Source organism: Mycteria americana, chromosome 10 (assembly GCF_035582795.1).
Source record: "Mycteria americana isolate JAX WOST 10 ecotype Jacksonville Zoo and Gardens chromosome 10, USCA_MyAme_1.0, whole genome shotgun sequence".
Classification (NCBI taxonomy): Eukaryota; Metazoa; Chordata; class Aves; order Ciconiiformes; family Ciconiidae; genus Mycteria; species Mycteria americana.
Window position 1 is genome coordinate 10,920,345 of NC_134374.1, and position 17,105 is coordinate 10,937,449.

The 17,105-nt window shown below is 39.0% G+C and overlaps 1 protein-coding gene and 1 long non-coding RNA gene across 2 annotated transcripts in view; one reads left to right on the plus strand and one right to left on the minus strand.

The window, feature by feature from the left end:
* Positions 1 to 862: 862 nt before the first annotated feature.
* Positions 863 to 15,540, minus strand: LOC142415090 (homeobox protein CDX-1-like). Its single transcript, XM_075513090.1, has 3 exons — positions 15,108 to 15,540; positions 4,973 to 5,118; positions 863 to 1,117 (listed from the first exon to the last, which is right to left on the minus strand). The coding sequence occupies exons 1-3, from the start codon at positions 15,538 to 15,540 to the stop codon at positions 863 to 865; spliced, it is 834 nt and encodes a 277-aa protein (XP_075369205.1).
* LOC142415092 (uncharacterized) overlaps positions 12,311 to 17,105 on the plus strand; it is a 99,058-nt gene continuing 94,263 nt past the window's right edge. The window contains exon 1 of the long non-coding RNA XR_012777288.1: positions 12,311 to 12,348. This is a non-coding gene — a long non-coding RNA (uncharacterized LOC142415092). The remainder of the gene's footprint in view (positions 12,349 to 17,105) is intronic.

A 17,105-nucleotide genomic window follows, 5' to 3' on the forward strand; every position in this document is an offset into this window, starting at 1 on the left:
GGATTACCCCCCGCCCCGTGCTCTTTCTTTTAGGATACAAAATGAGTCTGACATGATTTTTCTTCTGTCAAAAATGAACTTGGGCCAAGATTCACAATTCCAGAATGCTTTCAAAACATTCATGGTAAGATTGAAGAGTGCGTGTTTATACCAGTGTATGGAGCGTTGGAAATCATACCTGTCAAAACCAAAAAAATTCCAAAAAGCTCATCCCTGACCTTTACCCTTAACATGTAGTGAGTGCAACCACCATGACCCAGGCTTTCCATCAAGTGGGTCAAAACATATAAGCCAGGTTTTCATTTATCAAGATCCACGTGTAAAGTCCATGAAAGTGAGATTAGTACATGGAACCTCTGTGGAGATCAAAGGAGAAGGAATATACTCTTTACCTAGGGACGAGGGCCAGACAGAGCACTTGCGTACAGCTGCCGTTACCGCCTCAGCAATGTTGTATTGCCTATGGCCCATTTTGTGCTTTTTTTTTTTTCTCTGCAGTGTACTGTAACAAGTGGCCGTATCTGATCCTCAGCTCTCCTCCCTCCCAGTGCCTACCCACCTGCTGCATGGCTGGAGGGATGCTTGCCTTGTGGCACAGACTCGGCATGGCATCCTCTTGCAGAGGCTCCCTGCAACTAGGACTCCTGGCACACAGCAGTTCCATTGCCCTTGGGAACTTGCGCTATCCTGCAGACCTGGCAAGTCGCTCTTGGTTTACTGTACTTGAAGCTTATGTGCACAGAACTGTGTCATGCTGGGGACTCCTGCAAAACAGCTACAGCTGTCCTCTCGCTTTCATACTGTAGTGCTCCATGTACTGGTAGTTTATAGTGTTCATTATGCAGTAGCTCTTCAGGCAGCCTTACTGAGAGGCCACTACCTGCTGCAGGTTCCCGCTGTGCTGCAAACCATTCATGGGAAGCGGAGGTGGTGGAGGTGGAGGTGGGAATAAAGAACTGGACATTTCTGAATGAGTCTGTTGGTCAGGAACTGGCATCGGGCTCCCTGAGCCAGAGTCACTCTGCATAGAGCCAAGATTGCTGCCATCAAAATGAGTCATTTTCTTCTTCATTAATTTTCTTTCTTTGGCTCTGCGATTCTGGAACCAGATTTTCACCTGCAGAGGAGCAGAGGAAAATTTTTTTCAGTTGCTAATAGAATGCAATGTGGTCCTTTAGGTATACAGTCCAGGGTCATAGGTAAAATCAGTTGCATGAGGACCAGTGAGAAAGGCAGCAGCAAACTTGAGACAGCAGTGCTGTTTGCTTTTTTTTTTGTACAGGTAATCTTTCCTATCTGGTAATAAAATAATAAAATATTTATTAATAGTTTGATAAAAAGAGTTTTTCAGTATTAGTTTTATTTTTAGGAGGTATTTCTTTATGGAATGAACTTTGATTTTTTTTTTTTTTTTTTGGTACAAAATCTAACAGAACAGAATCTCATGTGTGATAGTGATGGCCAAAAGAATCTGAGAGTATCTTTACATTGAAAAGTATACGCCCTAGTCAGAGCAAGTCAAAACCTTTTACTGGCCTATAAACTGAGGCACAAAAGCTTTCCTGTTGGGACGCTGCACATCCCAACATCCTGTTGGGATGGCTTACACATTGGCAATGTGTAAGCCAATGGAAATACACTTCTGAGCAGAATTTCACCAGTGCACTACTCTTGGTACACAACATTGCTTCAAAATATTGTATAAGTGGTGCCTTAATAGCTAAGTGCCTTTTATGGCATTTGTAGATGGAGCCAGAATCTGCTGCTGCTTCCCACCCAGTCCACTGCTTTATGCCATAGTCATTGTTCTGTCACAGAAATGCAGTCATCTTTGGGAAGAAGTGAAGAAACTGTTGAAGACTGTATGGGTTTTGGTTAGGATGGAACAGGTGAGGACATGAGATGAAGCTGATGAGTAATGGTCAGTTGAAAATACAGCAGAACTTATTCAGGTGTGAAAGGGTGAATGTTCTATGGCAACTGACAAGTCTTTGGATGTGAATCCCCAATGTTGGATTTAAAGCAGCGCACGCTAGCTATTTATCCTTGGAAGTGGCTCTGTATTATGTCTAGTCAGTGTAATGAGTCAAGCTACCTCATTCAGATATGTTGTGGTTTCTTGTTGGTGTTCAGATGGCAAAGGAAACACGTTTGTCACCACTTTCTATAACCCAAAGAAAAATCAATGGTTTGCTGAGAATTACTGATTTATTTAGTTATCCTCTGCTAGAAGCTAGAAAGGGAAAGAGAATGATGATCAGAAAGGGGGTAAAACAGTAAGAGGTGATAACATCTGTGGCTACTAGGTTGTGTTTTAAAAGAAAAGCAGTGGTGAAGTCCCACAAAACATCTTAAGGGGCCTCTGTGACAATCTCGGTGTACTTATCCTTGAGGCCTGATTATTCCCATTTCACAATTGAAGAATTCGCATACACACAAAGCTTGTGGAAATTTGAACTAGGTCTCTTAAGTCCCAGGCTATCATCTGAGACATTTGGCAGTTCATTTTGTTGTCTTAGATTCTGGAATATCATTTCCGTACTTAATTACATTCCATTAAAATTAAACCAGTCTCAAATACTCTCAGATCTCTTGCATTCTGATTGTGCTGAGGTAATCGAATTTCACCCATGCATTTGCCAAAATGCAGAGAAAGATGAAACAGTCTAAAAACCAAACTAACATCTGTTTCAGAATTACCCTCTGGCTTCAATGTTCTTACCTGCCTTTGAATTTAGGTTTTTGTTCTGGTTTGTTATTAAACTAGGGATGCAGATCTGCAGCAGTGATCCAGTGAGAATTTTAGTAGGCGCTTCAAGGTTGTATGCCAATTATCAAATAACTACAAGTAAATACAGATCTGTAATCTTAGACTAAAAGCTAACATGGTTGGTTGCATCTGTCTGACTTTTTCTTCACCTGTTGCCCTCCTTCCTTTCAGGATTTTTTTTTCACTGTTGTTGTGTGAGTAACTCTTTCCCTGAAGTCTAACCTTCTTCTTTCTTGTCCTTGTCATCTCCTTTATTTCTGTATCCTGCCTATATTAGCAATGCTTCGTTTTGTCTTTTTTTCCTTCATTAGATATTACATCTTTCCTTCCTTGTTTAAACAATTGTTCTTTGTCCTTTTGTCTTGAGATATTCCTCCCAGTGTCCTGGATGGGATTTTGGCAGAGCCAGGAAAAAAACTTTTCCAGAAAATCATTTCAGGTTTTAGGCTGAGTGCAGTGGAACTTGGGATAGGACAGTGTGTATTCAGTCATATTCATATGATGGGGTTAATTTGTATGAAAGGGTAGTAGTGGGAGTATAGATCAAGTACTTCTTTCTTACTCTTATATTTTCAAAAGTGACTTCAGAGATGTAGGCTTTATGCACTGGAATTAATTTTGTTCATGACATATATTGGTGATGAAGAGCAGCAAATACTGCAAAAACTGTTGCCGTGTTTCTCCGATATACATCAAAGAAATGTATCACGTCTTTTTTTGTATCACTACTTCAAATATACTAACAAAAAGGTTTATCGGGAATTATCACTGAACTAGGAAGTTTCAAGTAAATATTGTTGGTTGTTTACAGAAGCAGGGCCATAATTTTTAAATTCAGCATAATGAGGTCAAGTTATTAAGGTTTTAACAGCCAGCAAAACGTCACATAGTGTATTTTTTGTACCCGGTTGAAGTAATTTTAATTTTCAATAATTAAATACTTGCATTCAGCAGCAGATTGAGAAATATTTGCACAATGGGTATTCGCTTCTCAATTTCTGTGAATTTGCTTCTCAGTTTCAGCTCTTTCAGTGTGTGCTGTGTAAAAAAAGTTCAAGTTGGATGAACAGTGCTACAACTAGGTGGATTTTGGACTATCCCTGCTCAGTAGAGCCCATAAAGCAATGGGGAATCCGGCATAATCTTCAGTGAATGATACTGAATAATAGCTGACTGAGAAAACAGTGCTGTGATAGTTTGCAAATAGAAAAGGCAGCAAATGAGCATATTGTGTCCTGAAATCTATTCAGGGGGATCCTTCAGTAAAGCTTTTAATTTTCTGTTTCGCTGCTTACTTCAGTGTACTGCATCAAGAAAAACTCCCAAGTAAAATGGGACCAAACATACGCTCAGCCCATGTTGTGAGTGTCCTTGTGGGAGATCTGGCTTGGCATCTGATCTTGGCTGTTTGCATGAGGCAGCTGAAGTGCTTGAGAGCCAGAGGCCCCGTACCTGCTTTGCTTTGGTAGGGGGTGGCACAGGCGTTGCAATTGCGTGATTGAAGAGCGTGGCACAGAGTGGGTCCAGAGCAAATGGTATATATCTTTTGGCCGGAAAGGATTGTGTTTTGATTACCGTTGTGGGAATAGAAGTGGAATTTGGAGGGGGTGGGAGGAATAGGGGCAGGAGAAAGGAATAGAAAGTATGTAGGAAATCTTTAACAAAAGGTAAAAGGCAGCCAAAGAAACAAATACCTTCAAGTGTCCTGAACATACTTGAGCTCATCGCTTCCATTCTCTGCTAAGACTGACCTTGTTGAAATTGGTTATAGAATTCCCATTGACTTCAGCAGAACCAGGACTTCCGCTTTAAAAATTTCAGCAAAAATTTCTCCCTGCTACTGCTACCCCAGTAAAACAGAGAGAAATCCAGGCGGGATTTTGTTGATATTTTTAAACTCTTCTTTCTCAGAACAGGACTGTATGTAAGACTGGTGTTTGCTTTTTCTGTGTTGTTGCACAGCTCTCTGAAGTCATTATGAGAGCCGAAGTATTGCTGATGGGATATTTAGAAATGAGCACAAACAGGGCTGTCAGGCCATTCAGCTGGATAGTTTGAGTTTCTAACACTGCAAAGGGAACCCAGTTGCATTGTTTGGTTATTAGAGGCATTAGCATTTTTGTGTTCTTAACCAGTATGGTTCTGTCCTCATCAGCAATAACAAATTCAAAGGAAATCCTGAATGGGTGATCCATACTCTACCTGTCTCTCGGAAAGTCTTAGGTTTGCAGCAAGTTCAGACTTCCTCCTGATTGTAATGTATCTGTTGTAATGAAATTCCTTCTCTAATTCTAATCTCTGATGATCTGTGTAAACCACTCGGTACTTCTCTCTTGTTCTTGTTTTACCTGTTTTGAAAGAAGAACACATTGCTTCAAGCTAGAATTTTTTAACTTTAGTAACACAAAATATCTGGCTTTACATTTGAAAATATGTTTGTGGGTATTTTAGGCCTGATTCTCTATGCACTTACCCAGAGTAACTCCCTTGACTGCAGTGGACTCGGTCTTGATTTACAACACAAGAGGTTCGTACCATCAGATTTTGGGTTTGCCCCTTAGTAAATAGATGATAAACTGGCCCTTCATATTCCTTATCACCCTTGTGTTATCATTTGGGAAAGGGATGGCGTTCTTGTTAAGAACAAGGAGCCAGGAAACCTGGGTTCTGTTCCCAACTCTGATGCAGGCTTCCTGCCTGGTGTTGAATTGCTCTGTTTCTCTGTCCCTAAAGCTGATACACTGCTACCTGTTTCAGAGGGAAATTGTGAGGGATATTTTACTGCATAGAAAAGACTGAGAGCTTCCAAAGTTTCTCGCTTCCTGTTGCTAGAAAAATTAATATAGTATTGTGATTATTAGTGCAACTTGGAGGTTGTGTTTTACCTTCAAGTCTGGCACAGTCTATCCATGACTTGATAACAGCACAGGGAATAGTAACTTAGATTTTCAGGTGACAGTTAATAAAAAAGAGAAAAAGAAAGCAATAATACTTTACAAAGGACATTGAACAATGGTAGAACTACAGCATCTGTTCTTTTGCAAGCAGCAACTGCTGTATGCTTTCAGCTGTGGGTACAGCTGAATGAAGCAGACATGGCTCAGCAGTATCCGGGTCGTTAAAAGGTAATGGCAAATGGAATGAGCCAGTGAACACAGATGCAAGGAGCTGAAACTTTATGGATTCCATACAGGATAATTTCTGAGGCCAGAATGTGTTGGCAGTAGTGAAAGAATTGAGAAAGGGAAAGGCTACTGATGCTTCCTTTCTCACCCACCTTTCCTCTGTTGTTAATGTTCAGATTAGGTAATCAATAGATCAGAGATCAATACCTGCTTAAAACCAAGGCCCCTGAGCCCTAGCCTAAGGTCTTCCTATATTTTTTAAAGATTTGATCAGTGTTGTGTTAAGACCAGTGTTACCATGTTCACTAACCACAGTCTTACCATTTTTTTTTTATGCTTCCTTGTCTGTCTATATTTATATGGACACTTCTTCAGATGTTTCTATTTAGACTGTAAATTGTCTGGGATAGGGAATCTATTTTTAGTTGGTATTTTTTTGCAGTGTGTTCCACTGTGGTACTGTAGGTCATGAATCTTTGTGTCCTTAGTGGTCACTACAGTAGAACAGCCCCCTTAGGTTCAGGTTCTCTCAGATGATGCATGAAACTCAAGGCATATTGTGGCTTGCTGCCTCTAACAGTCTGCTGTTGCTGCAGATGTAGCTGCATACAACAGCTCATGTTTGCTTACAGTTTTTTTTCTGAAAAGAACATGTAGATGCCTAATTCTCCAAAAACAGGTTCCTCAAACTCATAATAAGTGCACTCCTAATAAAAGCAGTTGATTTTGAATGGAGAGGACTGAAATAGCTTTTCAGCCAGTGAGTTGGTAAAATTTCAGTCTCCGAGTAGGTCACCATGGCACACTGCCCCACAGCAACCAGCTTTCCCCCCTGCAGGAGAGAATAGCTGGAGGTTTCACGTATCAGTGGTATCAAAGGCCTGATTTCTCCCCAGCCCCTCCTTCCAACTCCCCCTGCTTTTGAAGTTTAAGTAGCACCCAAAGATCAGAATTCAGAGTACAGAACTATAGCAGGATCTTGGAAGTACTTTATCCCTTAATTCATCATTTAGTTTCACAGGTTAATGTTGTTTTTCCCTATCTGTGGAGGGAAATGTAATGTCTCTTTGTTTTAATAGCTGAACATATTTAAAGTTAACATTGCCTTCCACTTGCTGTATACACTGTATGGTAATGGCTTGAGAGCCTTATCACTTTTTTCTCTACCAGCATTTAACAGTCAGTACTTTGCTACTTGTAAGAATTTTTGGCTCGCCAGGGTATTGTTTGCATTAGAAGGTTCTTCAGGCTCTGATCCTTTTTGTACTGTTTGTATAGATCCTAGATACAGAGTTGTCTAGCGCTCGAAGTCCTGGTCAGTGCAATGCTGTAAACAAATATTGTTACACCTCTGGGTGTGGATAATAACTTGTTCGCCCTACATGACAAGGTTTCTCTAGGACTCTTCCCAGGCTTGTACAACAAGGTCTACATCAGAATTTGATCCTTCGGCTTCCATGCTCCTTGGTGTTCAACCCTGGGAAAGCACTGTGCATTAATAGTGAGTTTACAATGCTATGGGCATTTTCTAACTGTCTTGAGGCCATGAGCCTGTTTGCTTGGAATATTTCAATAGGGAAAATAGGTGCGTGCACGTTTGTGTTTGTTCCTTACGCTAGGGTTTCTGCTCAATCCATGCAGCCAAAACCACTTTGACTCAAACCTGTTAACTTCCTTGTGAAGGTTCTGCTGTGCTGTGCTTGGCTGGGGTGGGTATATAGGACATTCTCATTTCAGTAGCATTTCTATCCTTGCAAAACTGTAGTGAAAACAGAATTAGCCCCATTATGTTTACACTGATAATCAAGTGAAAAGTGCTGTTAATTTTACAACATTATGGTAAGAATTTTAGAGTCTCTAAAGAACAGCAGTTATCCAATTCAGTCCACATAAATACTAGGACATTTGTTTTCATTCATTCGAAGTGTAAATTGTTTGTTTAACATATGGTCACCTGTGGTGCTTTAATGCCTCACTTGATATTTTTAAACTTTTGATCTCTCTAGCTGGTGGTTTGGTTAGGTTTTTTTTCCTCTTTAAATGAGAATTTGGGGTCATTCTATGGGACAAAATGTTTAAAATGTTTCCTTAGTCTCCTTTGTGTTGTTAAATTGGAGTACACAAAAGAGCAACAAGGTGATCTTATCTTGAACTCTATTCTCATTCAGAAGCCATAGACAAATATCAAATGTTCTTCTGTTGCCAAAACAAGGTGGTAAACTTGAAGATAAACCTTCCTGTTTCTGGTTTTAAGTGCCTAAACCCTTATTATCTGAGTAGGAGAGGATTGGGTTTTTTGCTTTTTAAACTGAAGAAGAAATTAAATGTATGAGGAAAATAGAACTTTCTTCCATACAATCTTTTCTTTTCATATGAGTACCTTTCAGTTTATTTTTAGTAGGAATGATAATATCTGGTTTCTTTTTGAAGGAAGATTGGGAGCTTTCACACCTAATTTCTTTCTTTAAAGTAAGTTAAGAGAATAATTTAAAAAGCAAAAGGAGAACATTTCCTTCCTAACAGTTGTCAACAATCTGAGAAAAATTCTCTATGATTTGTCACATAAATCTTGTCTTTAATAATTTGCTTTTTTGTGTAGAGTGATACCCTCTGTGAGAGACAACAGACAATGGGAGCTGAGATCTGCCATTATGAGGTCTTCTGAGAGGATACTTTTAGTTCTGGCAGAGTCATGTTTTAGTCTGTTAGGCCTTTACCCAGATTCTCATTGATGTCAGTGAGAGTCTTCCTAATGCCTTTGTTGGATGCTGGGTTGGAATTAGTCTGCATATGGCATTTTCTTTCAAAGGCAAAGCACACTTTTCTTTTATTTGCCAAAGTTAACAAACAGCAGCAACAAAACCTACTGCTAAACAGTTTGGGACTTTAGCCTCTAAATTCCATCTGTTAGATGGAATAGATCCACTCTACTGCATTCTGAGCCAAATCTTGCAGACCTTCTACTGATTTATTTACAGTGATGCATTTTATTTCAAGGAGAAGTATTACCTGAATAAAATTTGAGGTAGGACTAATGGATTCACCCCAGAGACAGCAGAAGGATGTTCTTCACTTCTCAGACTTCTTTAGGAGATAATGGCAGAATTTAATGATGCAATGATAAAAGTTAATATTTTAATCCAATTCTTTAGTCAAATCCTGCTTATTTTACTCACTTAGGTGAGTGAAATTACCACCATTTAACTTTCTACAATCTTAATTAATCTTTTATTAGTGACAGATTATCGTTTTAATCATCAATATAGTGTAAGTTTTATTGGAAATGTATTCTGTCGTGGACAGTTATACTACAGAATTGCAAGTGGTTGGAGAGGTTGTTAGTAGTTGGGTAGAAGAAAAATGAAACAAAAGAGCTTTGAAGCAACCACCTTTGCAGTATGACTGCCTTTGTGTTGGGGGGAGTGGATTTCCTGGTTTTAATGAGCTATTTAAGAACAGCGAGTTTTGTCAAAAACCTATTTTGCAAATAGCGAATACTGAAGAGTGCCTTTGGAGTAACAAGAAATAAGACATTTCGGACTTAGGAAACTTTTCATGAGACACAGTTTAACAATCCTGTTCTATCACACCCAGTCTAGCAATTTTTGTGACTGGCCAAGTTTTGAGTGGGGGGAAGGGAACAGCTTTCCCATTGGTCATAAAATTCACAGAGTATTTCTTCTGAAGACAATAAAGCTAGGAGAAGGCCTCTTTATTTGCTGTGAAAATCATCACCCTTTCCGGCAATATAACTCCTGAAGAAAAGAGGGAGAAGGAAGAGACAAGACTGCATATCAAAGCAAAGAGAAGTGTTGAAAGGGTCTGTTGCCTCAATATGACAGATAGGCCTCAAAACCTCAGACAATGTAGCCCAGGAAAGGAAAAAAACCCTCACCATCGGACCTCACAACTAGTTTACAAAGCAAAATAAATTAGCATTAGAACTAGCTCTGGCCCCTTTTTCAGTGCCTCCTCTCTTAACTTTTCAAGAATAGTCTTCATCTGCTGAAATTGGCATCATTCATAAAATCCAGAAGCTACCTACTTTAGACAGAAGATGTCATAGTATAGAATAATGTCGGATTACTGTCGTATTACTTACAAAGCATTGTAATCTGGATTCCATAGTTTACCATTTTTTCAGAGGGAGCTAATGTCTGTACTTGATGACTGGAAGTTAGCTTAAGTCAGCTCAAAATGTGAAACAGCTTTCTGGCCTGAAGATATGCTCAGTTCAAATCTGCAACTTTATGTTAGCTCAGTATTAAGAGAGAGATTAGTGTTAGTTTTTGAGTTTAGAAAGATACAGACTGTCAGATATCAGGCCCCAGAGTTTTGTTTTGGGACTATCTCTAAATATTTATGCACTTTAAAAGTGTAGGAAAAGAAAGGGGCAAAATCTCCCTAGTGTAATTTCACTGACTTAATTGAAGTTGTGAAACAAACACTGCCATTGTATTAGAAAATGTTACATGGATCCAATCCTGTATAATGTGAGTAATAATATTCCTGCCAGAAGTCTTAGTGTGATGAGTAGGACTATTCATTATTGCAAAGTTGGATGCATAAAGGTTTGTGAAACATGGTGAAATTCTGTGTTTGTATTTTCTGCTGGGTCTTGATCATTTGTTTCTGTTATACATGTTCAAATGACTCATGCCGAAAAGAACAGAATAGGATCATAGAATTGGAACCTTTCAACAGACTTGAAGAATTTTCCCTTCTGTTCTGTTGAACTTCTATTTAAAATGCTAATGTTTTCAGTTTTGGATATGTTCTGCTATTCTGTAATAAAGCTCATTGGCCAAATTCTGTCCTTCACTTTGCTAGTATAAACTTTTCTGTTCATCTTCATCATAGAGAAGTAATTGAATCCAAAGCAGAGTCACTTTTATCACCTTTAAACAATGATTGGACAGACCGCCCTGTATGGATTTTGTTTGGCAGAAGAACCCAGCCTGCAGAAAATGTAGGTGGATTTCTAAGGGGCAAGATTAGGGGAAATCCCATTGCCAATGACTGTAGAGACTAAAAAGCAAGTGATTAACTGAATTTTTTTCCAAGTGTTGTATGTTCTTTAGGCATTCAGCATTTTGCAGGAATGGCTCCTTAAGAGACTTGTTTCTCTTCCTTAGATTTGAGGGACTATAACTTCTTCCTTCAAAGACTAGTTGCTATACATTTACAGTGCATTTGGTAATGATGCTATCAGCACCTCTTGTCATCATCATCACAAAAACTGTCTTTATGTCTTCAGAGTAAATTTCTATTGAACAAGAATGATAGGAGAGTTGTCATCTATGGGAAAAGTCTCTGCTCATAATAAGCTTACCTCTGTTTCAAAGCTTGTTCCCTCCCTGTTTTATGGTAATGTAAGTGCAGATCTTAAGATGTACTTTCAGCTTTGTGAACAAATTCTCATTGCTGCTGCAACTGCCTGGTAGTTAACTGTTCAAACTCATTGTTTTGGGCACAGTTTTACCACAGGTATATGTTGTTTTCTCACAAAGGCAAAAAGTAAAGTCTACTCCTGTGTGAGTGATTGCATTCCTCCATAAAAATATTGAAATCAACAGGAGGAGATTTGTAACTTGTTTGAAGGTGGTTTTATTCTACTTTCCATCAAAGAATTTGCCTGTAATTATGCTTCGTGTGTGAGTGGAATTGCCACCTCAAATCCCTAGTTGTTGTGGCTTTTTGTCCTGTGTTACAATTGCTAGTTGCCTTGGCTTTGTTCGCCCTTTCAAAGTGGTGGTTTAGCCGAGGGGACAGGAGCAGTATAAGGGTTAGAGAAAGGTCTTTTTCAATCAGTGTTCTTGGTTGAAAATACTAAGTAATCAGTGTTTCTTCCTTCAAGTGTTCTGAGTCGAAACACATTTGCTTTCTCCTGTATCCTGAACACCCTCAAGAACGCAGTGACTAGGCATTGGATCCTACGTGCACTGCATTTAGGATCAAGTCCCAATCCCTCCATTTCCAAAGCTGCAGGGAGAGACATCCAGCCATCCTTCAACCAGAGAGAGGATGATGGATGAAAGTCTTATTAGGTCTGTTCTGCGGGAAATGCATTCCAGTAACACTAGACCAGGATGATAGTCTTGCATTAAATACTGAGATCTTCCCCTGGTTTCAAGTAGCATAACCTCATAAACTTCTCTTAACACCAGCTGAAGACATGGTTTTATATTGGATGTTGGTTTTAAAGTTACAGAGTAAGACTTGAAATAATTCCTTCTTTTGTTCCAAGTTCGTTCTGTAGATAACAGGGTATCAAAAGACCTGTAGGGCATGAGGCAGTGGTAGAAATTTCAATAAAATGTTTTGTTTGTCATCTGTCAGATCATGAGGCCACAAAGCACCAATAAGAGAAGCTAGCCATGAAATCTCTGGAGATGGAAATGTCATTGATGCTGGGCCTTGTTTCTGTAGCTGTTACAAGTCAGACTACTCAATGTAAGTAAACCTTCAGAAAGAATCTCTCCCAGTCTTAAAGGGATAAGATTACAGGACCATTTCTTGCACACTTTCAAGAATATCTTGCAAAAATCACTTGCCTTAATAATTATTGTTTCCATAGTGAAATAATGTTATTATTGATAACTAGTATTTTGCAACAAGTAATGAACAAATAATAAAATTAATTTGTCTAATTAATTTCCATTCTGATTACTTCAGGTAAGTCCTCAGTGTTTCCATCTTTAAGAATAGTGGCTCATATCTATTTCACAGGAAATAAGGAAAGCTAATAAATAATAGGTGTGATTCCTTCACTCTTGCCTATACAAAACCTCTACTGAAATTCCTAAAGGTTTTGCAAAGAGGCCAAAGGGTAAAGCTCAATATATGCATACAGCTCTAAGGATGTAAAAAGCAATGGAGTCCATCTAAGAAAACGCTGAGGATTTTGATCATGATCCAGCAAACAACATTGGTACTTGCAATTAGCCTAGTTGCACATTTGAAGTCACTTGCAACACTTGCATGCTCAGAACCAACGTCACTTAAGTGCATTGCTAGATCTGACATTGCTGTTAGGGCAAATTTTTAAAAATTATTTAATTTTTTTGAAAACGGGGAAAACCAGAAGTGCCCTTGCTTTTAAACAAAGGAAAAGGAGTGAATGAAGAAAAAGGAGCCAGCTCCAGTGAAGCAGATCTATTGGCACTGAGTATTCCTGGCCTAGCAAAAAAATAAGAAGGGAAGAAGCAGCAGGAGAATCACTTATCTGGATTTTTCCCTAAAGCCCGACCCAGTACCTATTAAATGAATGGATAGGCTCCCACTAACTTCAGAGGGCCTTACACTGGCCCATGGGCGTTTGGGAGGATATGCTCCCATGACACACTGATTTCTTCAGTTCTTCTTGAGATGAAGTGCTCAATATCTTACTGGACCATTCCAGAATGGGGAGACTCCCAACACCTCCTGTGAATGATCTGACCCTTGCAGGCTTGAAATTTGAAAGGTTAGAAAGCACTAAGCATGCTTCTTGAGCAGGCAGTTAGAATGTTATTGTCTATTATATCTCTCTCTATCTCACAGTGTCCCCACTATAAAAGGGACAGCACACACAGATCAAATCAGGTCTTTCTCTCAGAGAGGCTGCAATTTAAATCCACAGGAGCAAGACGCAGGTAGGTAAAGAAGAGATGAGAAGGTTTTTTGAGCAAGTATTCTGCCATCTGTAAATCATATAGTTTGTGAGCAATTTAATTGCCCTTGTAAGGACTACTCAAAAGTAAGCTGTAAGTTTTAGCAAGACCGGCCCTCTTTTGTTTTTTCTTGGGTGGTATTCAGTGAAGAACAAATATGATTTTAAAAAACCCAACTACTTTCTACTTTTTTTTTTTTTTTCCCCCAAAATTCTTATTCACCCAGAGTAACAACCTACTCTGATAGTCCTGTTGACTTCTGTGGACTCCCTATGAACTAAAGTTGTGTTCAGCAGGAGTGAGGATGACTCTGTACGTATAAATTAGATGCATTATTTTAATAAAGACAATTTTTCTATATAGTTGCTTTCATTTTTCTAAAGTATGTTTTAAGTAATTACTTTCCCATCAGAGATTGATTCAGTACTTGCTTTGAAAACTATTTACAGGCATGTGTGGAACAGAGCTGGGATGAAGGGCTGAAAGGAAAGGAACTTTCCTGGGATGCAACATTGAAATACTGTGAGCATCTCTTTAGGGGAGGTATTGGGCATCCTTAATTTCTACTGATCTCAGTGCATGTCAAAGCTGCTCAGCACCTCGGAGGATCAAATACTGCAATATAGCGGATTGTGCCTCTGTTCTTTTCAGGCAGTTTTTCCTCTTTTTCTTTTCCTTCTCCTCTTTCTTGTTTCATAATTTTTTTTTTCTATTCATACAAGGTACAGATTTTTGTTTTAGGGATGCTCAATATTTATATTTTTTTCTATTGTTCCTCATCACAATCAAACCTTTTCCTCATGCTTCATGACCTATTTTTACCGCTTAAATATGATTGAAGAATTGTTTTGTACTCATTGACTATTATGCATCAGAGACTGATCTGTCACTGTATTAACTGATTGTGTTACCATGGATCTTTGTATTCCTGCATATTCTGAGAGCTACTACTACAAAGTGAAGCAAGCCTTTCCTTATCATTCCTTTTTTTAAAGCATTGACTCATTGTTTGATCTTGCAGATCTCATTTCATTTCAGTGTTCTGAGGTTTAGAGAGGCTGTTTCTAATACAAAGCCTTATTTCCAGCCCCCCTACTGTATATATTTGGCTTGAACTTTTCATATGTACTCTAAAACTTGAGGAAAATAAGCAAAGTATAGGTGGTGGTGAAATACAATACTTTCATCGTGATTTCTTTCTGCAGACATGCTGCTTCATTCCAATCTATAGGACTCCTATTAAAAGCAATTATTTGATATCACAAATTTTTTTAACATATCTGAAGTGAAAATACTTCACTGTCAAAGGACATTGCTATTCATTTGCTTCAGCATTAAAGGTCAGGAAGGAAATACAAGAAATAGTCAGCTGATCAAAATCAGCATCCAATAGTCCAACCAATATTTAACTGCTAGCAATAGGATCCTTCAGAGTAATTAGGATCTTTCTTTGTTAAACTGTACGCTTCCCTCTAAACAGGGAACATGGCAAAAAAAACCCCAACAACTGGAAAAAAAAGTGAAATATCTTCTCAGCATAAAACCTCCGTGCCCTCATACCTGTAGAAGTGGATTGCACTGTTTTCCTCATCCATTCATAAGAGCTGTGCCTTTGGCTGTTGGGAGAGATTTGCTGTGTATTAATTGTATCTACAGGAGGTAACCCCCCAGCTCCAGCGGGATGGAGGGAGCTGTAATCAGCAGAACTGTAGGAGACCTGTCCAGGAGATGAGCCATTGATCTGTGCAGCAGCAACCGTGCTGGAAGGTCCTGGGCCGTAAGCGTTCCAGTCCTCCCTCTGTGGGCCATAGTGAGATCCCCAGGTTCCCGCAGGCTGTCCATGGTTGTCCAGAGTTGGCACATGATGATATCCCATGTAATCTGGATAGGGTGGAGTGGACACAAAGTTTTGCACTGGCAGGTTGTTGCTGCTGCACCTTGCAGATCCTGGATACATGCTGGTTTCTTTATCCAAAAGATAACTCACATACATGATGCTCACAGCCTGGCTTTGTCTTGCTGGGACATCCTGCTCCTCACAGTGTTTGTTTGATCTCTCTTCCCCTCCTCTTTCTTTCTCTCTCTTTTCTAGCCCTGACTGGCTCTATAAATGACTCATGCTAGCCCTGATGTCCCTTTACTACACATGATTAACAATGGTTTTACCAGGTGCTGGTGGTAACAGTTTACTAAGGTCCTGCCTGATGTCACAGATAACTGCCTGCCCCAAAATTACATTTGCATTCAAATGAAGGGCTGACCATGCAGGCAACCCCACCTTGCTGCTAGTTCTAGTGCTTCCTTTCTCACAGATCCTTTATGTATTACCATCCCGGTTCTATACTTTTTCTATGTAGTCTGGAATCTCGTGGTCTTCAAGCAAAGTTGCATACGTAGTTAACCAGTATCTGTTCACACAGTAACAGTGGTACTTTTCTTGATGAATACATGTCAGAATCTAACTTTAGGCACAAGGTTATAGTTAAAGCCTGGTATCTGCTAGTCCGGTAGTTCTTTTGTTAGAATGTGCTATATTATTTTTTTTTTTCAAACTGGAGACAAAGGACCAGTTCAGTCTTTAACTGCAGCTCTTACATAGTTTCTCACATAAGCACTCTTCTTGACTTCAGCTCTTAGTCCATGTGGGAGAGCACTTGGAAACCACAGTAATCCTACTGATTTTAACATTACAAAGGATATACAAGAAGTCTCATAGTCATTTTGAGCATTTGTTCATACGAATAGTCTTGTTGATGTTAGCAAGCCTATTCATGAGCTGGCTGCTTGCCACACTGATTGAAGTTTCTCTATTCTAACTTACAATGTTAACAGAAAGAGAATCTGTTATTGAGAGAATGCAAAATTTGTCACTTGCCCTATGCTTATGTCTTGTTTGTGATATTGAAATGAGTGGTAGTTTTCCCTAAAGGTTTTTCTGTTCTCATTGCTGTGCTTGTTCACAATAAGTAACACCTTTTCTTAGAAATATGGGAACAAATTCTAGCTTTTTAGCTCAAAAAAGCAGTTTCCTAACTTTCAGGAGCAATCCTGTGTTTGTAAGTAACAAATTCCTATGAGATTATCTATAAGCAGGAGCGAGGAGAGAAAGTGTTGATTTCTTTTTTTTTTAATGAGATAGGTACCTTAGCATTGTCTCTTAATGAGAATTTACTCTGTTTTCATTCCTGTTCCTTTAATGATGTGATACTTAATTGCACCTTTATTAATGAACCAACTTGTTAAAAGGATTTTTTTTCTTAAACAGGTGCAAAGTATAATGAGTTTTTTCTTTGTTCAGAGGTGTATTTTTTCTTTGAGGTCTTTTACACTTAAACACCATTTAAACTTACAGGTTCCTCCTGGCTCTCAGGAGGAAAGAATCACTTCGCACACCTGATGACACCGTTGTTTCCTTTTGTGAGAAAATGGTGTCCTTAGGCTGTATTCACAAGATGTTTTGTAGCTGTAGTTGTGGAAAAACCTTTTTTGACTGTTAATTTCAGGGCTATGTGGAGAAGCACAGGCTACCTTCTCTGAGTGTTTTAAGATTTTCCTACT

What these genes read in the sequence shown, in the direction of transcription:
- LOC142415090 (XM_075513090.1), bottom strand. Translation starts at nt 15,540, where the DNA reads ATGTATGTGAGTTATCTTTTGGATAAAGAAACCAGCATGTATCCAGGA. An exon ending in AGTGCAATCCACTTCTACAG is followed by an intron (nt 5,119 to 15,107) that starts GTATGAGGGCAC and finishes CTTTCAAAACAG; the next exon opens with GTAAAACAAGAACAAGAGAG. An exon ending in TAAGACTTTCCGAGAGACAG is followed by an intron (nt 1,118 to 4,972) that starts GTAGAGTATGGA and finishes GCTCCTCTGCAG; the next exon opens with GTGAAAATCTGGTTCCAGAA.